Source organism: Thalassophryne amazonica, chromosome 21 (genome assembly GCF_902500255.1).
Source record: "Thalassophryne amazonica chromosome 21, fThaAma1.1, whole genome shotgun sequence".
In the NCBI taxonomy this organism is placed as follows: Eukaryota; Metazoa; Chordata; class Actinopteri; order Batrachoidiformes; family Batrachoididae; genus Thalassophryne; species Thalassophryne amazonica.
The window spans coordinates 8,589,666-8,617,301 of record NC_047123.1 but is presented as its reverse complement, the minus strand read 5'-3'; the positions used below and the strand labels follow the sequence as shown (position 1 = coordinate 8,617,301).

General features: G+C 41.7%; 1 protein-coding gene across 1 annotated transcript in view; it reads left to right on the top strand.

Moving 5' to 3' along the window:
* Positions 1-27,636, top strand: part of LOC117502672 (dihydropyrimidinase-related protein 5-like) — a 57,992-nt gene that overhangs the window by 24,124 nt on the left and 6,232 nt on the right. The window contains exons 2-9 of the mRNA XM_034161747.1: positions 8,587-8,703; positions 8,979-9,128; positions 18,801-18,959; positions 20,507-20,686; positions 22,161-22,229; positions 22,970-23,014; positions 23,106-23,181; positions 23,254-23,410. Coding sequence (XP_034017638.1) covers positions 8,593-8,703; positions 8,979-9,128; positions 18,801-18,959; positions 20,507-20,686; positions 22,161-22,229; positions 22,970-23,014; positions 23,106-23,181; positions 23,254-23,410 — 947 coding nt within the window. The 5' untranslated portion in view covers positions 8,587-8,592. The remainder of the gene's footprint in view (positions 1-8,586; positions 8,704-8,978; positions 9,129-18,800; positions 18,960-20,506; positions 20,687-22,160; positions 22,230-22,969; positions 23,015-23,105; positions 23,182-23,253; positions 23,411-27,636) is intronic.

Below are 27,636 nucleotides of genomic sequence, written 5' to 3'. Positions count from 1 at the left end.
TTGGCGGTCCTGATATACTCCAGGTTCCGGTGGTCAGTGAAAACCGTGAATGGCACGGACGTTCCCTCCAACAGATGTCTCCACTCTTCAAGAGCCTCTTTCACCGCAAGGAGTTCTCGATTGCCGACGTCATAGTTCCGTTCGGCCGGGGTCAACCTGCGGGAAAAATAGGCACACGGGTGAAGGACCTTATCGGTCCTCCCGCTCTGGGAAAGCACAGCTCCTATCCCTGAGTCCGAGGCGTCCACTTCAACCACTAACTGGCGACTAGGATCGGGCTGCACCAGAACGGGTGCAGACGAGAAGCGCCGTTTCAACTCCTTGAACGCGGCATCGCAACGATCCGACCAGGTGAAGGGGACTTTTGGTGAGGTCAGGGCTGTCAGGGGGCTAACTACCTGACTATACCCCTTAATGAACGTCCTGTAAAAATTTGCAAAGCCGAGGAACTGTTGCAGCTTCCTACGGCTAGTGGGTTGGGGCCAGTCTCTCACCGCCGCAACCTTGGCCGGATCAGGAGCGACGGAGTTGGGGGAGATGATGAACCCCAGGAAGGACAAAGAAGTGCGGTGAAACTCGCACTTCTCGCCCTTCACAAACAGCCGGTTCTCCAACAACCGCTGCAGGACCTGACGTACATGCCGGACATGAGTCTCAGGATCCGGAGAAAAGATGAGGATATCGTATAGATATACGAAGACGAATCGGTGCAGGAAATCCCGCAAGACATCATTAACCAATGCTTGGAACGTCGCAGGGGCGTTTGTGAGGCCGAATGGCATGACCAGGTACTCAAAGTGACCTAACGGGGTGTTAAATGCCGTCTTCCATTCGTCTCCCTTCCGGATCCGAACCAGGTGATACGCATTTCTAAGATCCAGCTTAGTAAAGATTTTGGCTCCATGCAGGGGGGTGAACATGGAATCTAATAATGGCAACGGGTATCGGTTGCGAACCGTAATCTCATTCAGCCCCCTGTAATCAATACATGGACGAAGTCCGCCATCTTTCTTGCCCACAAAAAAGAAACCTGCCCCCATCAGGGAGGTGGAGTTCCGGATCAGCCCGGCAGCTAATGAGTCCCGGATGTAGGTCTCCATTGATTCGCGCTCAGGTCGTGAGAGGTTGTACAGCCTGCTGGACGGGAACTCAGCGTCTGGAACCAAATCAATGGCACAATCGTACGGACGGTGCGGGGGAAGGGTGAGTGCCAGATCCTTGCTGAAGACGTCAGCAAGATCGTGGTACTCAACCGGCACTGCCGTCAAATTGGGAGGGACTTTGACCTCCCCCTTAGCCTGGGAACCGGGAGGAACCGAGGATCCTAAACACACCCGATGGCAGGTTTCGCTCCACTGAACCACCACCCCAGACGGCCAATCGATCCGGGGATTGTGCTTTAACATCCATGGGATGCCCAAAATCACGCAGGAGGTAGAAGGAGTTACAAAAAACTCAATCTACTCCCGGTGGTTTCCAGACACCACCAGAGTTACTGGTGGTGTCTTGTGTGTGAGTAAAGGGAGGAGGGTGCCATCTAGTGCCCGCACCTGCAATGGCGTAGGAAGCGCCACCAGAGGGAGCCCTACCTCCTTTGCCCATCTGCTGTCTAGCAGATTCCCTTCTGACCCCGTGTCCACCAGTGCTCGGGCTTGAAGGGTTAAATCCCCGCTCAGGATTGTGACTGGGAGTCGTGTGGCAATTTGTGTGTGTCTCACTTGAATGTCTTGACCCCCCCTTAGCCCAGTCTCTAAGGGCGAGTGTTGACGTTTTGGCCGTTTGGGGCAGTCTCTCTGTGTGTGCTCTGTTGAGCTGCAGAGAAAACACTCTCCACGGATCAGCCTCCCCATTTTGGCCCTGTGCATTTCCCTAACAACGTCAACAGGGGGAGCTGTTGCCCCACAAAGCGCTGCGGCTGTGGAGCGTGGGGAGGGCGGCCCCTTTTCGAACCCGGAAGGGAGAGGGGCGGCGCGTATCCGGTCACGTCCTTCGCCTCGCTCCCGACGGCGTTCCTCTAACCGATTGTCTAATCGTATAACGAGATCAATAAGCCCTTCTAAATCCCGTGGTTCGTCCTTGGCCACCAGGAGCTCCTTCAGGACCAACGACAGTCCGTTTACGAAGGCGGTGCGGAGGGAAGTGTTATTCCAGCCGGACCTCGCAGCCGCGATGCGGAAGTCGACTGCATAAACAGCTGCGCTCCGGCGCCCCTGTCTCATTGACAACAGCACGGCTGAAGCGGTCTCTCCTCTATTTGGATGATCGAACACTGTTCTGAACTCCCTCACAAACCCATCATATGTCAGAAGGAGCCGTGAATTTTGCTCCCAAAGCGCTGTAGCCCAAGCGCGTGCCTTGCCGCGAAGCAGATTAATTACATAAGCTATCTTACTAGCATCAGTCGCGTACATGACGGGACGTTGTGCGAAGACGAGCGAACACTGCATAAGAAAGTCCGCGCATGTCTCCACACAACCCCCGTACGGCTCTGGAGGGCTTATGTATGCTTCAGGGGAAGGTGGGAGGGGTCGTTGAACGACCTGTGGAACGTCACTGTTACGCACAGGGTCGACAGGAGGGAGAGCCGCAGCAGCGCCCTGAGGGCGCGCTTCCACCTGCGCGGCGAGAGCCTCCACCCTGCGGTTAAGGAGGACGTTCTGCTCGGTCATTAAATCCAACCGAGCCGTGAAAGCGGTGAGGATCCGCTGCAACTCACCGATCATTCCTCCTGCGGACGCCAGTGCGCCCTGTTCTTCCATTGGCCGTTCAACAGCCGGTTGACGCCCCACGGGGTCCATGACGTTGGCCGAGATATCCTGTTGTGAAAGTGTAAGTACACGGACCCACAACAGGGGGTGCAAATGAACGGACAATGGAGTAGGTCAAATAACACACTTTACTGTTGTGAATATGCACAACAAGTACAACAGATTACAATAATGGACAAAGTCAAATTCACACAGGTGTCGTGTGGGCAGGCTCGAAGATAGGAGACGCCTCTCCAAAGTAGAACCGGAACCACACGGTTTCCTCCGCCACCAGACCCCGGGAATACTGGAGCCGCCAAGTCCCGAATTCCCAGGTGGCCACTGCCTCCGCGTGTCGGACCTGGTACTGCTGGCGAGGAATAAAGAACAATTAAAGGAGGGCGCGTTCGCACCCAGGAATCCGAACGGCAGGTAAGCTGCCTCCACCTCTCGTTGGAAAGTTCTGCAATCACTCACAAAAATCACAAAAGTTACTGTCAAGCAGTCAGCTGAGATTATTACCTTCTCGGTAGAAACGATATCTCGGCAAAGAGGTGGAGACGTAGTCCTGCTGATATACTCCTGCCGATCAGATGATTGGTAACAGCTGTTGCAGGTGATGCGTGACAGCTGTCACCCTGGCTGCTCCTGTGAGGCGGCTGCGCCCTCTGGTGGTGGGCCAGCAGTACCTCCTCTTCTGGCGGCCCACACAACAGTAAATGACATATTACTAATCTTAGTATATTGGTTCCTAGTGAAGACCATGCGTCCTTAAACAATTTAGTTGGTAACAGATCAGAGACGCACAGTATTTTTGCTATTGTTCACAATTCATGACAGCTTGCCAAATGAGATGGTGTCAGAATTTTTTGTCAGTTTTCTATCAGCCTACTTTATTTTTGTGGCATCATTCAGCCTGACTGAAGTTTGCAAAGAAATTTTTGTGCCTCTATTTTCTCATCAATGTAGCCCTAAAAAACAGCTTGTGGACATTGTCTTGAATACGTTTTGCCGCAGTGTCAAACAGAAATTTTTCATTATGCTTGTTTTTGATAATTAGGTCGAAGAATAAACCCTCTTTGCAGTCAATAAGGCATGTTTATAGTACAATATGTTGTCATTTCCAGCAAGATGAAAAACACTTAAGAGCTAATTTATGCACCAAATTGCAACTTATGGTTGGTTGGCCTTTGCAACTTGGTGGCGATGGGATTAAAGTGGAACATTTGAATCCAGTAGCTTAGTGTGCAGTGTGTTCAGGCTGTTTGTAAGACTGTTCACTGAGTGACAGTACTCAGAAAGAGATTCCAGAATCTCACACAGTCTAACTCTAAATTCAGTTACGGTGGAGGAACTGATGTGACACGTTGATGACATAAAGGCATCCAGTCTCATTGGGCAGGATAATGATACTTCAAACTTGATGAGTGACTGATCCACAACTGCTATTGTAAAAGAGGCCACATTAATGGCAATACCAGGACCAAATCCAAGGTATTATCCCTACAGTGAGTTGAACCCTGGACTAATTGGCCAAACCCAAACATTTCCAAAACATTAAAAAATCTTTGCTGTGGGGATTCAGTAGTTTGGGGACATGGATATCAAAGTCACTAACAGTTAGGATATTATCAGCACGAGTCATCAAGTGAGTCTCTTTCCAGTCATTGGCCTATGGAGAGGGATTATGGCTAAATCTCCATAGGGGACACCCTCCATGGACTTTTTACACGTTGATTTTCATAATGTTTCAATGCCAATGTGATTAAGTATAGTGGTTTGGTTAGGGTTTGGGTAGGGGATCTTCACCTTGTAGGTGGGTTGATTATTTGAAATTAATTGGTTAAAGACAGGAAAACTGTTTTTTCCCCTATTTTTTATATTTGTTTGGACTCTCTTACAGTTTAATTTCATGTGGTCAGCTGCGGTGTTTTGGTATGGTTCACTGTAGCTCACATCTGTGCGTGCATGTGCATGCATGTGCACGTTTGTGTTTAGGGTCTTGTTCCACTGAAAGTGCTCCAGTTTCCATCTCCTGGGAAACCGGTCTTTTATTCTTGTTCCCAGGCCTTTAAGGCACTGCCTTCATTGCACCCCCACCAGTCGTCTTTTCCACAGTCCTTCTGTCTTTAATCTCTACATTAATTAAGACCTTTATGCTTCTTCTTTCTTTTGCCTTTGCTAGTGATCCATCCCTTTTTATGAAATCCTCTCTCTTTCATCTTGCATTCCAATCGCCTCTCATCTAAAATTGTTTTCTGAGTGTAAGTGGACTTTGGTCTGACCTTATTGGTATGATTATTATATTTTATTCTATTCAGAAGTAGTGCTTGAAGTTTTTCTTCAAAAAATGCCCAATCAGTGTTGCCTTGGTGTTTGCTCAGTGGTGTTGGTAAGGTTAGACCTTACCCTTGTGAAGCACTGTGGGGTGACTGATATAAATAAATTGAATTGAATTGAGAAACCATACACTGATGACAGGTGCTGTCAGGATTTTTTTTCTTTCTTTCTTTTTTGTCTTAACTGAGGCCTCTGTGTTCAACGTACTATCCAAGAGAAAAATCCAAAACTGACTGTGTTCTGTTCTCCACCTCATTGGATCCATTTTAGTCCCATCTAGTTTCAGCATAACTTCATGCTTTATCTCTCTGTTCCTTAGTCTCCTTGCTCTTCTCTCCTCTGTCCCGCTCGCTGTCCTCCTCCTCCTCTTCTCTTTATGCTCCTCCAACTCTTTGAGTTGATTCTGTGTGATTGGGAAGCTGTTGTCTTGTGCCATCAAACACAACGTGGACAACCATCTATGTTGAATCTACAGATAAGAGAAGAACCCCATGACCTGATCTCATACTGTGTATCCATGCTGGTTTTATATCTAATACATCACATATTGTAATTAGTTAGACATACATTTTCATTACTGTCACAGGAAAATTGGAGCGGAGATGTCTGATATCACATCAGACTTTTTTTTCTGTTTCGGTGAAGAAATTAGTAACTTATGAAGTTGCAGTTGTAATTATCAAAAAAAAAAAAAAGTTAAATCTTTGTGTTATCGTGTACCAGGCACAAAAATTCACACGGTAACAATCGATCAGACCATTAGAAAACATATTGTTTTCCCCATTTCAGGTAAAATAAAATCTCTCATTAGCTCAAAGGGGCTTGGACATGCAATTGGTGCAAAAAAAAAAAAAATTAAAAATACCGAAAATATTTAAATTATTTCAGTAACGACACATTGTATAAATTTTAAACAAATATCTTAAACCTATATTTGAAAAAAATGAAACTTGATTGAATGTTACGTACAAAATTCATGTAATTTGTTACACCAAATTTTCTCTCAAAGTATATTTATCATTTAAGCTTTCAACCATATTATGTAAGTATTGTAAGTATACCTCTAGAAAAACTAAGACATATAGATGTAACAATTGGTTTTGTTGTAAAGTTTATCGTAGTTTCACTTTTTCAATGTACATACAGTAGTATTTGTTCTCAAACCACATGCAACAAAGGTCCGAGAAGGTTTTCTTTGATTTCAAAGTCACCACCTGATTTCACTGATTAACACCAGAGTGAAGTGACCTGGTGCCGCCTGTCCTGCAACACAGAAAATATGTAAATTGTCTCAATTTTGTTAAAACTCTTTTGTGATTGTTGCACTTTATCCAGTTTCAGCTCATTCTTTTTGAAACGTATCAAAGAATAACACTTTGTTATACAGTATACAGTATATGTTATACACTTTTCATCTCCACCTGGTAGCCACATGCAAATCAATATGAGATGTTTCACAGAGAAAATATCAAAATGGAGAGTTGTTAAAGCGAATCGAGGTACACTACAAATCTGCACCTTTCACGCTCCACACAAATGTGATCTAGGAGTAATTTTAGGAATATACACGTCAAGAGTGTTAACACTTACAAAAATGGTTATTTAACACTCATCCTGGGTTAATATGGGAACCACTATAATTTGGTGTTTATTTGAACTCAGGGAGTTAAATAAATTTACTGTAAAACTGCAGCAGGTAATCAGACACCAGGTCTCCTTTACTATGTTTAACATGGAATATAATAATTCTTGATGTCCAGTAATGTATGGGTAAACAAGACGGCGTATATACTGATAAATCAAATGTGAAATGCTGAAAATCCCAACTTTGTGTTTTTCAAGAAGTAATTAAATTTATAGCTTTATAAGCAGATGATTGAACACAAAACAGTATCATCAGTATCATTATCACTGGAATTATCTTGGACTCTACTCTTTCCTTCAAAAAACACGGGAAAAAATTTGTCAACACTGTAAAATTTAACCTTCAAAACTTTAAACAAATCAGGCTTTGTATTTCGGCTGATGCTACTAGATCGTACGTTCATTGTATGATCCTGTCTCATATTGAATATTGCTGTACAATATGGTCATTTGCTGGTATGACAGTACTAAAACCTTTAGAGCAACTTTATAAAAAAGCCATCAAAGTGTTTGCTAAAAAGCCATATTCCACTCATTACTGTGAAATTCTGGAGAAATACCATCTTTTAAGTTTTAACAACTTTATAATGTTTAAGCGTGCTTGTCTCGTCTACAAAACTCTCCATGGCCTAGCCCCACCTCCTGTGGAGGAATTTATTAGACATAGAGATCCTAACCTCAGGACTCGGACTGTGAGGTGCCCTTCAGACGAACTGCCACAGGACAAAACACCATCTCTGTGTAGGGTTGTACAAACTGGAACAGCCTTCCAACAATGATACGAGACAGTCCCACCATGAGTGCTTTTAAAATTGAGCTTAAAAATGGCTCAAAAACAATCAAACCTGTCAACACAGGTGAGATGTATTATACATAATCTCATGTTTAATTTAATTTATTTATTGTCGTTATTGTTCATTATTATTGTTCATAAGTGTTCATTAATGTGCATTGTCCTCATCAAATAAACAATAAAGAAAGAAAGAAATATCTATCATTTATGATAATAAGCTGAAATTTGTGCCGACTGAACCGCAGAAACGGTGGTTTAAAATTGTGAGCATGACAAATATCTGGAATAAAATACAAAGAAACATTAAATAGTTTCTTCAATGTAGTGTTCAGAGCAAAAAAATGTCCAACTTCCAGTTGGACTACTGCCTGAAGTGTTGGGAAAGTGTAGTGACACGGACCCACAACAGAGGGCGCAAATGAACGGACAATAGATGAGCCAAAATACAACACTTTACTGTTGTGAAACGTGCACAACCAAATACAGACAAATGCAGAATTTGGATTAGAGTCAAATGTAGAAAGGGGACGTGTGGGCAGGCTCGAGGATAGGAGACGTCCATCCAGAGAAGAGCCGGATCCCACACGATTTCCGCTGCCACCGAACCCGGAGGATACTGGAGCCGCCAAGTCCTGAGATCCCAGGTGGCCACCGTCTCCAGCTGTCGGATCTGGTACTGCTGGCAGGAAACAAGACAGAAAGCGAGGTGAGTGTGGTGACACTCAGCAACTCCTCGCACACAGTTCAAGGATTGCAGGTGGTAATTACACCTCCACCTCCGCAAATACAACACAGTCTTTCACAGGACCTGAAACAAACCCTTGTCTTCACGGGTCGGGAAGGGTGCGGTTCGTCACCCTGTCGTCCACGACCAGCTCAGCCTCCAGCTGACACAAGCAGTCAGGAACTCCTGTAGTAATCAGATAACAGTGAAGTGCGATACGGCACAGAATATGGCTGAGGAAGTTACATCCGAATGTAGGCGATATCTCGGCAGCGGGGTGGAGATGTTGTCCGGCTTATATATCTCATTGTAATATCAGTGTTAAATATGTCTCTGGTAGAATTATGGCTGCCAACATGGGGTCCATGCGTATCCTCATCAAAGGAGGGAAGGTGGTCAACGACGACTTCACCCAGGAGGCAGATGTCTACATTGAGAATGGCATCATTCAGCAGGTAGTCCACACTGGCACCCCAATATCTTTGATCTTTTTGACACTCGCTCATAGTCTGTACAGAATGTGTTCTGATCCAGGCTTCAGTCTTCAGTTCTTACATACATTCTCTGCTCCAGAAAAAGTTTCTTGAACACAAAAAAATACATATTCAAGTTAATTCTACTCATCTACTTTATCTTGGAATAGTTTCTAAATCCTCACCGCTCTCAACAGGATACGTTTTGGAAAGAGGAGGATGTATAGAAGTATTGCAGTTTGTGTTCTTCTTGACAGGTTGGAAAGGAACTGATGATACCAGGAGGAGCTAAAGTGATTGACGCCTCTGGGAAGCTTGTGTTGCCGGGCGGAATAGACACTAGCGTGCATCTGCAGGAGTCCTTTATGAACGCTTCAATCCAGGATGACTTCTACAGTGGAACCAAGGTACACACATACACACTGCAGTTTAATCTTGTTTTGTGCTGAGTTTATTAGTTAATTTCTTGTAAAGGCGCTACATGTTCCACGGTGATCTCATGAGACTCTGAGCCGAAAGGAGGATTTAGTAATTAGGAGACTTAAAAATTCAAAAAAGAGAGTATAATTGTTGCCTGCAGCAGTAGTAGCGGTGTCTGGGGTGGTGTCTCTCTAGCTTACCCCAGTAGCTATGTCTGTTATTAATTTAATGGGGGTGCATGTGGGCCTGCATCCTTGTAGCACTTCAGGGTCCTTCAGGATGGTGCAAGGCTCCTGAAGGTGGTGCAGTTGTGCTGCACGCTAAGGACACTTCTGGCTCCTGACATGGAGACAATCTCTCAAAAGCTAAAGGAGTTCAGCATGAAGTATACGTTGTCTCTTTCCCGTGTAGTCGTGAGTACACAGTGAACTGAACATTGTGGTTGAAGAGCATGCACAGCCAAGCTGGGTGAAAGTCCAGAGTGCTGTAAAATAACAAGTATTTTTTTTTTCTGAATGCCTGCCTGATAGGACCATTCCAATTCATTCAGATCAAGGTTACACCTCATGGCAGGGGTGGTGGCCAAGTGTTATTTCCATAGTCAGTGGTTGCTGGTTCAAGGCCACACCTGTCTGTTCTCCATGTAACATGATGTTTTGCCAGAAAGGACATTTGGCTTAAAACCTGTTGCAAAGCAACATACGTTTTAGTGGTAGCACTCACGTATTTATCCTGAAAGGGTTACAGATAACATTCTAATTGTTACTCTCTCACCAGTGTGGCTCGGTGTCAGCCTGATCCTGTCAGATCTTAGAAGCTAAGCGGTGTGGGGCCTGGTTAGTACTTGCATGGGCAACCTCTTCAGAACACCAGGTGCTGTGTGTGTTTCTCCAGGTTAAACTGGGGTTGCACCAGTAAGGGCATCTGGTGTAAAACTTGTGCCAAATACCAACGTGGATCAGGGTATAATCTTTGATTATAACTTCAAATTCCTAATTCGAGAATATTTTGTCTTTGGTTTGTGATGCAGCCTTGGTGCAGTTTGTGGATTTTGGTGGCAAACGTTAAAAACTGCAGTGCAGTGACTTTGTGTAATTACATGCTTTGGTCTGATGGTATTCCAGCCAAATTGGTGTGAGCAGCGCTGCGGAGGAGGTTTGTATCCTCCATATGCCAGCTTTGCCCGGCAGCCTTTTTTCATCGCCTGCTCCTGCCCATTGACCTCGCTGCCATGACAACAAACCTTCACTTTTATTGTAGAAATCAGGAAGAGAGTGTGTTTGTGTGGATGTGGATGTAGACGCACATGAACACAGTAATATTGTGTGTTGACTGTGTTACCATGGCACGTGATGGAACCTTGAAACAATTTCCGTCCACATCGTGTTCCCTCCCTCTCATCATCTTATAGCAATCTCCTTCTTCTTTTCCTTTTTCTTTTTTTCAACGTGTTTTGAAATGGTAGCTAGTGTTTTGTGTTTCTGTATGTTGTTTCCATTAACTTGAAATACTTGCTGTATGCTTGAATATAATCTTGAGTGTTGTTTTTATTTAATCCACTCTTATATTTGGTTGAGTTGCCGCCATTTTAAACTGTAATGGGCTGAGTAACAACTCTGTGCACCTCCAGTGATATCTCCAATCACCTCTTGCATGGCTGCATTTGTCAACTCTCTGCCATTTACTTAGTGTTCATTCCAACCTCAGTTGGTGGGTGAGTTGTACCTAGCTTGCACCGGCAACAGTGGTGGGCACAGATAACCAAAAAATTAACTTTGATAACAGATAGTCAGATAACTGAAAAGTTATCTTCGATAAAGATAAAACAATAAACCACCCAAAAATTTATTGGAAGTTACAGATAACCGATAACAGATAAATTCTAATATTATCTCTGGCACATTTACAACTACTACTAAAACAAATTTAATAGCTTCTAATAATATTAAAAATAACAACAGACCCAAACAATAAGACCATACTTTTTTCTTTCAACAGTCTGCCCCTGCTGGAAGCTGTGCAGCGCTCCGATCACAGACAGAGGCACCCCGAGACCCAAACAATGAGACCACACTTTTTTCTTTCAATATTCGGCCCCTGCTGGAAGCTCTTGTTTATTACAGCCCTCCCAGCACAAAGGCACTCTGAGAGCAGCCGTAAAGCCAGCCCTGTATCAATTATAAAGGTCCGGTCATGCGGAGGTCTTGAAAAATAAAATCATATTGACTTATGGTTTTGATTTATAAATAACATTAATACCGATAGAATAACTCCATTAATGTCAATTCTGTCATTTGTACAAAGTTAAAATATAACATATATCTTTTAATGTTGAATAATGCACTAATTACAGCAGGATGAATATGTTAGTTTAAATGAGTCAACACCCCCGAGTCACACTAACTGTCAGAATGCTCGTAGCACGGGCCGAGGCGGAGGATTAGCAGCAATCTTCCATTCCAGTTTATTAATTAATCCAAAACCCAGACAGAGCTTTAATTCATTTGAAAGCTTGACTCTTAGTCTTGTCCATCCAAATTGGAAGTCCCAAAAACCAGTTTTATTTGTTATTATCTATCGTCCACCTGGTCGTTACTGAGTTTCTCTGTGAATTTTCAGACCTTTTGTCTGACTTAGTGCTTAGCTCAGATAAGATAATTATAGTGGGTGATTTTAACATCCACACAGATGCTGAGAATGACAGCCTCAACACTGCATTTAATCTATTATTAGACTCAATTGGCTTTGCTCAAAATGTAAATGAGTCCACCCACCACTGTAATCATATCTTAGATCTTGTTCTGACTTATGGTATGGAAATTGAAGACTTAACAGTATTCCCTGAAAACTCCCTTCTGTCTGATCATTTCTTAACAACATTTACATTTACTCTGATGGACTACCCAGCAGTGGGGAATAAGTTTTCATTACAGTAGAAGACCCCATTCCTACCAGGCTGCTCAAGGAAGCCCTACCATTAATTAATGCTTCGATCTTAAATATGATCAATCTATCTTTATTAGTTGGCTATGTACCACAGGCTTTTAAGGTGGCAGTAATTAAACCATTACTTAAAAAGCCATCACTTGACCCAGCTATCTTAGCTAATTATAGGCCAATCTCCAACCTTCCTTTTCTCTCAAAAATTCTTGAAAGGGTAGTTGTAAAACAGCTAACTGATCATCTGCAGAGGAATGGTCTATTTGAAGAGTTTCAGTCAGGTTTTAGAATTCATCATAGTACAGAAACAGCATTAGTGAAGGTTACAAATGATCTTATGGCCTCAGACAGTGGACTCATCTCTGTGCTTGTTCTGTTAGACCTCAGTGCTGCTTTTGATTCTGTTGACCATAAAAATTTATTACAGAGATTAGAGCATGCCATAGGTATTAAAGGCACTGCGCTGCGGTGGTTTGAATCATATTTATCTAATAGATTACAATTTGTTCATGTAAATGGGGAATCTTCTTCACAGACTAAGGTTGATTATGGAGTTCCACAAGGTTCTGTGCTAGGACCAATTAAATTCACGCTATACATGTTTCCCTTAGGCAGTATTATTAGACAGCATTGCTTAAATTTTCATTGTTACGCAGACGATACCCAGCTTTATCTATCCATGAAGCCAGAGGACACACATCAATTAGCTAAACTGCAGGATTGTCTTACAGACATAAAGACATGGATGACCTCTAATTTCCTGCTTTTAAACTTAGATAAAACTGAAGTTATTGTACTTGGCCCCACAAATCTTAGAAACATGGTGTCTAACCAGATCCTTACTCTGGATGGCATTACCCTGACCTCTAGTAATACTGTGAGAAATCTTGGAGTCATTTTTGATCAGGATATGTCATTCAATGCGCATATTAAACAAATATGTAGGACTGCTTTTTTGCATTTGCGCAATATCTCTAAAATTAGAAAGGTCTTGTCTCAGAGTGATGCTGAAAAACTAATTCATGCATTTATTTCCTCTAGGCTGGACTATTGTAATTCATTATTATCAGGTTGTCCTAAAAGTTCCCTGAAAAGCCTTCAGTTAATTCAAAATGCTGCAGCTAGAGTACTAACGGGGACTAGAAGAAGAGAGCATATCTCACCCATATTGGCCTCTCTTCATTGGCTTCCTGTTAATTCTAGAATAGAATTTAAAATTCTTCTTCTTACTTATAAAGTTTTGAATAATCAGGTCCCATCTTATCTTAGGGACCTCATAGTACCATATCACCCCAATAGAGCGCTTCGCTCTCAGACTGCAGGCTTACTTGTAGTTCCTAGGGTTTGTAAGAGTAGAATGGGAGGCAGAGCCTTCAGCTTTCAGGCTCCTCTCCTTTGGAACCAGCTCCCAATTCGGATCAGGGAGACAGACACCCTCTCTACTTTTAAGATTAGGCATAAAACTTTCCTTTTTGCTAAAGCTTATAGTTAGCGCTGGATCAGGTGACCCTGAACCACCCTGAACCTTAGTTATGCTGCTATAGACTTAGACTGCTGGGGGTTCCCATGATGCACTGAGTGTTTCTTTCTCTTTTTGCTCTATATGCACCACTGTGCATTTAATCATTAGTGATTGATCTCTGCTCCCCTCCACAGCATGTCTTTTTCCTGGTTCTCTCCCTCAGCCCCAACCAGTCCCAGCAGAAGACTGCCCCTCCCTGAGCCTGGTTCTGCTGGAGGTTTCTTCCTGTTAAAAGGGAGTTTTTCCTTCCCACTGTCGCCAAGTGCTTGCTCACAGGGGGTCGTTTTGACTGTTGGGGTTTTTCCGTAATTATTGTATGGCTTTGCCTTGCAGTGTGGAGCACCTTGGGGCGGCTGTTTGTTGTGATTTGGCGCTATATAAATTAAATTGATTTGATTTGATTTAATTCTGGGGTTTTGTAACAAAGAGACAGATCACAAAGGATTCTGGGTAAAGGTGCCTGCTAAACACTGATTGGTTCAGTCATTATTTATGTAAACCAACACGTTAATGTGACGTCTGTTGTGTGTTGGTGTTTAAATGTGCTTTTTTAAAATATTCCATTTTTTCATTTGTAAAAACAGGCATTTTTACAGAGCTCTGGAAGTGTCATCACAAATTTTTTTGCATGTTTTTTTTTTTGCATTCTTTTTTTTCATTTTTTTGCATTCTGTATTTACAACATTCATTTTATGTTGTAAAACATACTTTACACTGTGCGAGATGATTTTTCATGCAGGAATTTTTTGGACCAAGTTTCAGGTTAATCGTGCGTCCTGCATCGTGTAGTGTTCATGGAGTATCAAGCTGCGGTCAACATCTGACGACCACCTCCTGATCGCTGATTGTATGGTCGAATGAGAATCAAACCTGTTCAGAGAGCTGCTGAGCTCTCTGACAACGAGAGTCTCTTACAGAGTCCAACATCTTTTGAAGGACCAATAACAATCATGAGTGGTTGCACCTATAGTCATTAAAATTCATAGACCATAATAGATATTAGTCTTATTATTGATATTAGGGGTGTAATGATACACTTGCTCCACGATACAAAACGTATCACAATACACCCATCACAATTCAATACATAATTACATCATTGTTCACACTAACTGTATAGAAAATATTCTGTGGTGAATGTTTTAAATTTAAAAAAGTAAATTATTATATTATAATATAAATTGTAAGTTTGATGTTATCCATTCATCTTTGCTTATTTTATAAATCATTTATGATTCTTCTACAAGAGGTCGTTATTTCTTCCGTGCAGTAGTTGACTTTTCATCACAATGATTTAAAAAAATATATAATTCAATACAGACTTCTTGATACGATTAGTACAATTCATGATGCTTCTCTACACTGTTAATTGATATGTTCATAAAAAAATGACTATACGTTTGTGATTACATGACTGTGCTACCATTGGATCCAAAGCTACAAAGGTATTGGAGGCTTCATCAAAAAACTACTGTGTTATCTGCATGAAAAGTTGACATGCTTTTATTTTTATTGGTGAAAATTTCTAAAAACAAAACAAAAATCACAAATCAAATGTGGAAAATCTCAGCATGTTTGTCTGTTTCTGTTCTTCCTCACTGGACAATAAGGGCTGTGTGTTTGTATTATGTAACCGTCTGTGACTGGTGGTTGGATCTTGTTTGATTCCTGTCGCTGATCTGTAATCTGTCACTGTTCAAACAGTCTAAAATTGGATGTTTATTTGTTTTGTTTTTTTTCCTGTCAAAGCACAGGTTTCAGTCTACTTCAAGAAAATCATTGTTTATCATCATTAAAAAAGTAAATTCCTGCTGCTCCACATACAGTATTATATGAATACACACAAGCCAGAGCTGTGTTTGATGTTTGTAATATCTTTTTTTACTATTTTCTGACTCACACGGTCTTTATTTTTGAAAGAAGTGGAGGGGTGATATATTTTAATTAAAGCCGTGCCGGCAGACATTACAAATCCCACAATCCCCAGCTGTGTCTGTGTCTTCTGATCTCTGACACACGCCCTGGCTATGATCGATGTCACTCTACACCGACCCTTGCAGACACACAAGGCCTGAGATGCTGACGTGATTCAGACACATGATTCTATGGTAATAGGAAACCCAGTAGTGCTCTGGCTGACAGAGCTGTCATTTACACAATGAGCAATGATTTAAATTAACATGGTGGGCCCTGTCATGACAGTGGTCATGTGCATGGTGCAAATGCTTTTAGGTAATCCCCAATTACATATTTGTATTTAAAAGACAGGAAATATTAATACAGACCATGGCGGAGCGCAACCACCTAAATAGTCATAGTCATGTTGTGGGCAAGTTCCTGTGCATTGTTATTGACAGGGTGCACTGAGAAATTAGAGGATTTCTCAGGAGGGAAGTGCGCATGAAGTGTGCACACGCAGGAGGCAGAAGTATCAGATGCTGGAAATGTATTGACTGCTATGACAGCTGGAATAACAGTGGTTGTCTCCACTGTTGTGTGTGTGTGGTGATTGTTCACTGTCCTTCGTGCATAAATGGAATTAATGGAAGGATGAGGAACAACAACTCCGCACCAAGCTGCAGCACTGTTAATAAGAAGGTAAAAACTGTTCACTCTTACGCTTGTTCTCTTTCTGTTTAGGTGGAGTGTGTCATTAGTCTTTGTAACTTCTTTGTATCAAAGCACCGGTTATTATGCATATTAAAGTGGTGCTATGAACCTTCTGTATTTTTATTTAAACTGTGTTTGGGTTCAGGACCACTCAGCCCCCCTTGCATTGGACTTGCATAGGACCTTAGGGCCCTGTCCCACTGGCGTTTAGGAGGATTTGCGTATGGATAGCGCACAAAATGTGGCCCATATTCGCCAAACATCCGCAATATCCGTGTAACATGCCTGTATGAGTCGGCCATCATCCGAACACGTCCGTGATCATCTGAAGAGGCACGCATGTCCGCAGGCAGGATTTTTGAGCTGTTCAAAAATCTGGATGCGGATAACATCCACCTTACATACTCCATACATACTCAATTCATACACAATACATACTCACTCTATGCGCTGTATATCTGCCATTAACCGCTGATATCTGCAACTGACGGGGATTTGCGGCTTGCCAGCGGACCGGGACAGTGTGTAAAACAGATATATATTGTGCCTATCATGACCACATCACAAACTAAAATATGTTGTAGCGAATGCATACAAATTGGCCACGAATAAAGCGTTTTTATTACATCTGCTTTGCAGCTGATTTGTGGACAATCTGTGAATGCATAACAAACACGTCACGTAAACCCAAAGTATTATATGTGGCAGAAAGCGACATACCTGCCAGTCAGTGCCGGTCCGGCTGTGTAGATCCACAAAGACGTAGCTGCTGCAATTGGGTCTCCTCCAGGACTTTTATTTAACAGCAACAAAAGGAAGATTTGCTGTTTAGCCACAACTCATGCTGAAGTCTGTTTTCTGTGACACTCTCAAAAAAAACACCGTCTCACACCCCGAGCGGCTTCCCCCCTGCCGCTCCCCAAACTCATGAACAGTTAACCCTTGCACGACAACATGAACAAACTCTGTGATCAACTTGTCCAAGTCCAGCACTTGCTCCAGAGGCTGTATTGTTGGTGTGAATAGTGATGCAGAAAGGAGCGAATGCACTTATTTTATGACCGCAATGCAGATGCCGTGCACGCGCAACATGTGCGCGATGCATTCATAATACACCCGTAATACTGCCGTGATAATCTCAATGTGTCGGATCAGTTTCCTCACTACATGCGTTATATAACAGTGATTGTTCATCATATAGTCGCTATATATTATTAATATATCTGTAATTCATACTGGGACATTTCTCATTTTTGGCCATTTTTGTTGCGGACGACAACGAACGCCCGTAATTTGTGTACTCAATTCATGCGCAATTAATCCTCTCCCCAGTGGGACAGGGCTCTTATGTAGTGTGGTAATATAAGCAAAATGTAAAGCAGTAGACCACGACTTAAGGGCCTTTCACACCGGACGCTTTGGAAGCATCAGAGGCGTCATGAATCGGTCTAAAAAACATTATTTTCAATGAGACACGTTGCTTTTAGAGGCGTCAGAAGCGTTGCGTCAAAAGCCGAGCTAAACCGACACTTCTGATGCTTTTTAACTCACTATTACTAACCCTACTCCTGCCCCAACCCTAACTATAACCACCCCTGACCCCCCCGCTTCACTTTTAATTTCGTGCAGCTATCACAGAATGAATTAGAATGAATTTGTGCCGCCGTTATGAAAATGAGGTGCTTTTCGTGACAATATCACGAACCAATAGATTAAGGTATATTTTGTGCTGCTGAATCACGGCATGCCGTGAGACTGGGTTGCCACACTCCACCTCTTTATATGGGCTGTGATCATGAGTACGTATACACACACACACACACACACAGAAAAATGCTCTTTATATATATACTGCCATGATCAGGTCCTGTTTAATAAATTACATTTCTAATTTCTCATACTGTATGTCTTCAGTGCATATCTCTTCCTGTTGGGATTGGTGGCACGAGATGAGTTTTTGTTTAATTTTGGATGAAAAGCATGAAGGAGGGGGCGAGGGTGGGCATGGCTGAGCAGTAGCTGGTTGTCATGGATACGCAAAAGTGCATTTTCCATTTTGCAGACAGACGAGTCACCGCGGTTGACTCCCTTCATTTCTTGTCCTAATGCGCTCAGTATCCTCCAGCCTGATTGTTTTCTCTCCATCATTGCTTACTTACAGAATTCAGCAAAGAAATCAAAGTAAAAATAAGAATATGATGTTCAAGGAAGCTCTTACACGGGGCACATGAGTGCATTTTCACACTGTATTTTTGAATACTGCAGTTATTTACAGTAACAGTCTGTGAGGACAAGCCTTTCTAGGATTGTCTTAGAAAAACTACACAACTGTCACTGAAAGAAGATGACATTTGAGTAAATGTTATTTGTGTGGTCTGACTAATGTGCACAAATGATGAGGAAACAGTAAATTAATGTGGACCATTGCTTATTGTCACATGGACACTCGTCTTCCGTGTGTTTAACAGTGGGACCTTTGTTCCCGTCACTGATAAATCTCTCCTTTCTCTGCCTCCTGTTTCCTTCCGCTGCCTCTACCTGCTGCCTCTACCTTCATCCTCACATCGCCCCACCACACCTCATCCAGGCAGCCTTAATGGGTGGCACCACCATGGTGATGGCTCTGGTCCTGCCTGAACAACACTGCTCCCTACTGGATGCCTACGAGAAGTGCCGAGCTCTGGCGGATGCCAAAGTGTGCTGTGATTACGCTCTTCATGTCGGCGTGACCTGGTGGGGACCAAAGGTATGATATGTCAGGATCACCCACTCAAATGTTTAACTTTGTAAAATTCATTCAGTGCCGCTCTGCTTCTCAAACATTAGTCCTCACTGAATGAACACTGAGCAGCCGAGCTAGCTCCTATTTGGATGAAATGTGTAGTGACCTAGATTAAAACCTAACAGGAATTAGGTTAACACACATATTCAGCAGAATCCATGAGTCAACATGTATTGTACAGCCTCTGGCTTCTCTGTTTTTGTTAGCGTTTATTATCTACTCAAACCACATTTCATTTTATTGTTAAAGTGTTTGAAATATTACCTTAAAGCTGGTGTATCTTTATGACCACTATACTACAGGTCTTCATGCCACATTTGTTCAACTGTCTGTGAAAAACAACTAGTGTCAGTGATGTGTCATCATGAAAACCATCCTGAACATGTTCAAAATATGCTTTGCAACTCCTGTGACTCGAAAATTTGGCGACTGGTTTAAAAGAAGTGTACCACAGTGTACCAAACACAAAGAAAAAAACACAAATAAAACACACAAAAAAAATAAAACACAAAGAAGTGTACTACACACTCTGTGCCGCACAGGTGCATATGCATGGCACAGTGAGGTTAGAGGGAAAAAGCAATGATTGAGAACACGAGATGTCCAGCTGCAGTGACAAAATTTGTAAAGTGGTCCTCATGAAGAGCATCTTGCGTACAAAACAGACACGTTCAGTTTATTTATTTTAGATTTAATCTGTATTCAGAGCTGTGGTCTATTTTGTGCACAGCAATGCAGGTGAGCCAACGATGCAAAGTGCGTTTTGCAAATGCATCTATTACATGCTTCCATGGCAGGTCATAAACGGCAGAAAACTCCCTTTGCACAGACGCTTGTGTTCACGCAATATTAATATATCCTGAAGTAATTGCAGTGGATCATTTTGCAGAAGATAAAAGGCAGAGACTGCATGCATGCACGCCATCAGTATAAAGCATTCAAAAGTGGTCAGATACAATTTCTATTAATTATGTCACCCCACTTCCCTATATAAACCCTGTCCCACCCAAATCATTTATGCTCTGTGTAAATTCTGGCTTGGGCTTGAATGAGGGATTCTCTGGTTTCAAACCCAACACTTAACCACTAGACCATCACCTGGGCAAAATCTTTGGACAGTTGGTCACAGAGCACATGAGTGCTCTGTGACCAAGTTAAAAATAGATCACAGCATTCTCACCACTATAACCCAGATGCACATACATACACATACACTAAATTGAGACACTTGTATGTACATGTTTTTATGCATTTGTGTATTAACACTTTGCACAGGCAGAGGGACACAGGAGTGTGTCACTTGGTATATTTTGTACAGATCTGTACTAATATGTCATAGTCACTAATGTGAATTTATTTTGTATGCATTGACTGTCACCGACCGGCTCACTTTATGTGTTATGTGACATGCACACTCAGACACACAGTCGGCATTTCACTCTGTGCCACATTAGCGCAGCTCAATAGAGACAATTTAACTTCTTGTCTGCTGGCTTTCACTCTGCGATCAGGTGCATAACGAGATGGAAACCCTGGTGAGGGAGCAAGGGGTCAACTCCTTCCAGATGTTCATGGCCTACAAAGACTTAATGATGCTGAGGGACTCTGAGCTCTACCAGACTCTGCAGACATGTAAGGACATCGGAGCCATTGCACGCGTCCACACCGAGAACGGAGAGCTGGTGGCCGAGGTGCACATCTCCAACACTTGCACACAAACACACACTGAAATAATGATGACGTTTCAAACGTATGTTCTTACGATTTTATTGCCTTCAAAGTCATTTTTACTTGCTATTTGAGTTATTTTTATTTTAGTTGAAAATGTAATTATTATTAATGCTGTTATTATTGAGGATTGTCCAGTTGGCAGCCAGTTTTTAATGACTTAAATGATTTTGGACCATGATACTAAACGCAACACTTTTGGTTTTGCTCCCATTTTGTATGAGATGAACTCAAAGACCTAAAACTTTTTCCACATACACAATATCACCATTTCTCTCAAATATTGTTCACAAACCAGTCTAAATCTGTGATAGTGAGCACTTCTCCTTTGCTGAGATAATCCATCCCACCTCACAGGTGTGCCATACCAAGATGCTGATTAGACACCATGATTAGTGCACAGGTGTGCCTTAGACTGTCCACATAAAAGGCCACTCTGAAAGGTGCAGTTTTATCACACAGCACAATGCCACAGATGTTGCAAGATTTGAGGGAGCGTGCAGTTGGCATGCTGACAGCAGGAATGTCAACCAGAGCTGTTGCTCGTGTATTGAATGTTCATGTCTCTACCATAAGCCGTCTCCAAAGGTGTTTCAGAGAATTTGGCAGTACATCCAACCAGCCTCACAACCGCAGACCACGTGTAACCACACCAGCCCAGGACCTCCACATCCAGCATGTTCACCTCCAAGATCGTCTGAGACCAGCCACTCGGACAGCTGCTGAAACAATCGGTTTGCATAACCAAAGAATTTCTGCACAAACTGTCAGAAACCGTCTCAGGGAAGATCATCTGCATGCTCGTCGTCCTCATCGGGGTCTCGACCTGACTCCAGTTCATCGTCGTAACCGACTTGAGTGGGCAAATGCTCACATTCGCTGGCGTTTGGCACGTTGGAGAGGTGTTCTCTTCACGGATGATGCGAAGGAGATGTGTTGCACTGCATGAGGCAAATGGTGGTCACACCAGATACTGACTGGTATCCCCCCCCCAATAAAACAAAACTGCACCTTTCAGAGTGGCCTTTTATTGTGGGCAGTCTAAGGCACACCTGTGCACTAATCGTGGTGTCTAATCAGCATCTTGGTATGGCACACCTGTGAGGTGGGATGGATTATCTCAGCAAAGGAGAAGTGCTCACTATCACAGATTTCGACTGGTTTGTGAACAATATTTGAGGGAAATGGTGATATTGTGTATGTGGAAAAAGTTTTAGATCTTTGAGTTCATCTCATACAAAATGGGAGCAAAACCAAAAGTGTTGCATTTATATTTTTGTTGAGTATATGTATTTAAGTTGCCTTCAACCTGACAATAGACATAAACTTGTGTTTATTTGTGTGTGTGTGTGTGTGTGTGTGTGTGTGTGTGTGTGTGTGTGTGTGTGTGTGTGTGTGTGTGTGTGTGTGTGTGTGCGCGTGTGCATGCGTTCACAGGGTGCCAAAGAGGCCCTGGATTTGGGCATCAGTGGACCAGAGGGGATCGAAGTCAGCCGACCAGAGGAGGTGCGTGTTATCCCGTTTTTAATTTGTTGATCATTTTTGATGGAGGTATTTTTATTTGGTTTTACCTCTCTAAGACATACACTGTCAAAACAACCAAACATTATTTAAAAAGAAAAGAGCCAGAGAGAAAGGAAAGACAATACATAGAAGGAAAGTGTAATAATTAATTTCTCAGCATCCATACCCTTGCATAAGTAATTTAAAAAGTATTAAGAACACATTTAATTGTTTAGATGACACTTTCTGACTAGTAAATTTTATGTATTAACATAGGTGTGTGTGCGTGAATAGAAATAATAATATAATACTTCTGTGATTTTGGCCATTTTGTTCCAGTACATTAAATTTTGTGTTGCCTTATTTTTTCTGTATCACTTGCTCGTGTGAACATGGGGTGCAGACATTTTTCCTTCCACTTCATTTGTGGAAAAAGGTGTATGCATGCTTTTTGTGCATATGCATCGTTTATAAATGAGGCTCCAGGAATCACAAACCATCAGCGTCTATGCGTGCACAGGAGGATTGTGCACAAGTCTGCAGAAACTACCTGCAGCGATGAAAGCCCTCAGTGCAATTTGGACTTGTAAACATACTGTATTGTTCTTGTCATGCGCTGCCTTTGTGCTCATCCACAGTCCTGAGGGGAATTATTTCCATCAGATTAAATCAATGAATGCTGAATGTCTGCATGTATGTTCCCTTCACATTAAACTTCTCCTTTTTGTGATTCTGTCTGGCAGCTGGAGTCTGAAGCCACTCACAGAGCCATCACCATCGCCAACAGGGTAAAGAGATGGATCTCAGTATCTTGTCTTTATGGAGGGATTTATTAATTGATCTATACGCTGTTAAATGTAAATAAGTTTGTGATTACAGGCACATTGTCCCATATACCTGATCAATGTGTCCAGTATGTCTGCTGGCGACATGATTGCTGCTGCTAAAATGCAGGGTGAGTGTCCTGCACACTGAAAACGAAACGCTGCACATCTTGGTCCTTTTTTTGAATTTTGTCCTTCAACAGGAAAAGTGGTCCATGCAGAGACCACAGTAGCTCATGCAGTGTTGAATGGAATGCAGTATTATCACCAGGACTGGGCCCACGCTGCCGCCCACGTCATCGTCCCTCCTCTCCGCCTCGACCCCAACACACCCAGCTACCTCATGGGCCTGCTGGGCAAGTATGTGCACTACACACCAATATAGCTTCTGTATTGCTGCTTATATTTCTGCCATTATATGAGTAGACAGTGAGCAAAAAAAAAAAAGATTTAAGAATGTTGCACTTTATCAAAGATATCACATATTTATTTACTGACTATTATTTTTTACAGTTTCTTAATCTGAGTACATGTTGTATTTACTGTTATTATCATATACATTTATTTAGTAAACTGTGTGAAATAGGTCACCAAGGGGTCATTTCTAAAAACCCACACACAGTTTTTTCTGCACATGAACTGAAATATATAAATAATGTGTGTTGAGACTGTGCATGTCTCACGTGTTCTTTAGATTATGCACACGTTTTTTCAGCACACATCAATCCTGATGTGGTGAAGTGGAAATTAAAAACTGAGGAGAGTCAGAATTTAACGTAATAGTAAACAGCCAGTGTTACAGAATTTATCATTGACATATTATTTCTGTTCACACACACCTATATTAATTAATTATATAATAAATGTATACATATAATAACTTGTTTTGTTGAAACTAGCCACTATAAATAGGTGTATCTGTGTGCGGGATTATGGCCAAAGTCACTTTTTTCTTCATTCATTTTTTTTCTGTTCATGGTTTCAGAACTAGTAGTTCCTTTTATCACCTCAGTAATGGGTTTCTCGTTTTAGTGTAAATGCACTTGTTCTGCACGTGTCTGGCTCTAGACTCGTACACATACAGAGCTTTTATCAACAAATGCTTACTCAAGGAAGTGTCTATATCCATTCATGGCTAAAGATAGGGTGGGAATGTGGTTGGTACACATACTTACACTGTCATGACTGTTGCAATATAGAAAGCAGAACTGTGTGTAGGCACGACTTTAAAATTGTGATGAAAAGTGTATGCACATTTCTGCCTTTGTGCATATACAGATTTTGTTGTGACTTCACACAGAGTTTTGTAAATGTGGCACCAGATTTATAGATGTGGAGTTTGCTGTGATTTATGCTCACTGAGAACGGGGCCTGTCTTCCACCTGGAGTAAAGCAGTGCACAGTACAACAAGAGTGCTGTGTTATGTGTCGACGCGAGTTGAGGAGCGGACCTGCGTCAGACAGAACCCAGCGCTAAAAATAACCAGAAAGCGGTTCCAACAACAGAAACAATTTATTTTTCACCTGTGCATAATAATGTGTACAAAACTGAAACAACGTCCTTCTGGTGGAGTGACTGTTGGCACGCTCTTTAGCGCCCAAAAGGATAGAAGCACGGCGTTCCTGGACCCACTACCACCAGACAAACACCCCCCAGGTGGACACGACAAACTGACTCTCTGTGAAGCAAAGAAGAGGTGAGGTAAGTCAGCAGTTAAAACAATATCTTTCAAAAGACACACGCTATCAGCAACACATTCAGGTCTGTATTTTTTAACTTTATGCAAATGAGCAGCTTCTCACAACAAGTGGAGGATCACTTATCCTGCACGCCACAGCAGTGAGAAGCAAACTGCACAATTCTCATCACAATTCCAGTATACTGCGTAACAAAACACCAAGTTACTATCAACAATTAGTCGAACACTTAATCACCTTGAATGTGTGCTGACAGCAAGTGTCCTCACCCTTCCTTGCTTCGCGGGCTCGATGTGTCAAACCCAGGCGCGGTCCTCAGCGTCTCACAAACGGACATCACAAGGTCGAGTTCCCGGCAGTTCTGCTTGAATCACACATGACGTAAATGCAGAACGCCATCCAATTATCTGCTTCAGCTGAAAGTCTTTAAGGTTGCATGTGAGCACAAGACACAGGTGCTACACATGATGTTGATGAGGGTGAGGACTCTTCAGCCAGCACCTTCTCCACAGACAAATCAGTTTCCATGCCACCTGAAGAGCAAAGAAAAGAAAAGAACACCAAAATATCCAGCCACACCCCCCAACACACAACATGCTGTTGCTATTGTCCTGGTGACATATTTATGGTTTTTGCACTATACAACCACGTCCTTATCCACTGAGCTACCTCAGTATGAATGAATGAATGAAAACTGTTTATTTCGAACATTTGATACAACAACAATTACAAGATAGATCAGTAAAGACAACAACAATAAAGTTCCTACTGTGTACCCAACATGTCCGAAAAGGGGTAGGGTGAAGCATCAGCTTATTTATCCCTACCCCTTCTTCCCCACAACCAGTAATACCCTTTGCCACATATACACATAGATTCCTACACACCTAAACCGATATCAATATATATATATATACATATACATACACATACACATATATATATACATACACACATCAACATACATACACATATACATACACATATATACACATATACATATATACACATATATATACACAAACATAAATATACACCTACACATACCTACTTACATACAAAATACTATATATTTACAAGCCGAAGCAAAAAACAAAAACACCCTAACCCTCATTACCCTTCCTCCTCCCTATACCCAGAAAAAACCATATTTTTGTACTGCTGTTTGAACTGGGTCATGCTTGGACATTGCTAGAGCCCCACTCCCAATCTGTTCCACATCCTCACCCCACAGACAGAAATACAGAAACCTTTTAATGTTGTCCGTGCCCACTGATGCTTTAAATTAAATTTCCCCCTCAGACTGTAATCCCCTGATCTGTTAAAAAACATATTTTTAATATTTGCTGGAAGTAAATTGTTTATTGCTTTATACACAATTTGTACTGTTTGAAAATGAACCAAGTCTGTGAATTTTAAGAATTTGGATTGTAAAAATAGTGGATTTGTATGATCTCTATAGCCAGTATTATGAATAATTCTTATAGCTCTTTTCTGCATTACTGATAGTGATTGTGTTGTACCTTTATAAGTATTACCCCATACCTCTGCACAGTACTGTAAATATGGTAAAACCAGTGAGCAGTAAAGAATGCGGAGTGAGTTGTGGTCCAGAATATGTTTCGCTTTGTTTAGAACTGAAATGTTTCTTGACAGTTTACTTTGTATATGTTTTATATGAGTCTTCCAGTTTATCTTATCATCTATTATCACCCCCAGAAACTTATTTTCATGTACCCTTTCAATATCTACCCCCTCGACTTGTAACTGAACCTGTATGTCTGTATTACAATAGCCAAATAACATGTATTTTGTTTTACTTAAGTTTAATGATAATTTGTTTCTGTCAAACCATATTTTCAATTTTCCCATTTCTATACTGATCCTCCTCAGTAACTCCTGCAAATCCCCCCCTGAACAAAAAATGCTTGTGTCATCTGCAAATAATACTAATTTTAATATTTTGGAAACATTGACAATATCATTTATATAAATTAGAAACAGTTTTGGACCCAATACTGACCCCTGTGGGACGCCACAAGCATTGTCCAAGCATGATGATGTATATTCCCCCAACTTCACAAACTGTTTTCTGTTACTTAAGTAGCTTCTCACCCAGTGCAACACCAACCCCCTAATCCCATACTGTTCAAGTTTATTGATTAATATGTCATGATTAATTGTATCAAAAGCCTTTTTAAGGTCTATAAATATTCCAACTGAATGTAATTTGTGGTCTATTGCGTTTGTAATCTCCTCAACTGATTCTATTAATGCAAGTGATGTTGAACTATGTGCTCTGAATCCATATTGACTATCAGTAAGTAATTTATGTTTATTTATGAATTTGTCTAATCTATTATTGAATAACTTTTCTAATAATTTGGAAAATTGTGGAAGCAAAGAAACAGGTCTATAATTTGTGAAGTGGTGTCTATCCCCAGTCTTATACAGCGGCACAACCTTAGCTATTTTCATTTGATTGGGAAATTTACCGGTTTGAAATGATAAGTTACAGATGTATGTTAATGGTTCTACAATCCATTCAATGACCTGTTTTACCACCACCATATCAATTTCATTTAAATCGGTAGATGTTTTATATTTACAATTATTCACAATGTCTATAATTTCATTTCCATCCACTGCTGTGAGGAACATTGAACAGGGATTTCTTTCTATAAGATTATTATCCCAATCCTCAGATTGGGAATCGGGAATTTTTTCTGCCAAGCTTGGTCCAATATTTACAAAAAAATTATTAAAACCGTTGACTACCTCATCCTTATTTTCCTTCTTGACATTATTATCAATGAAATACTGAGGGTAACTCTGTTTTTTATTACCATTTTTGATAATGCTATTTAATATATCCCATATTCCTTTAA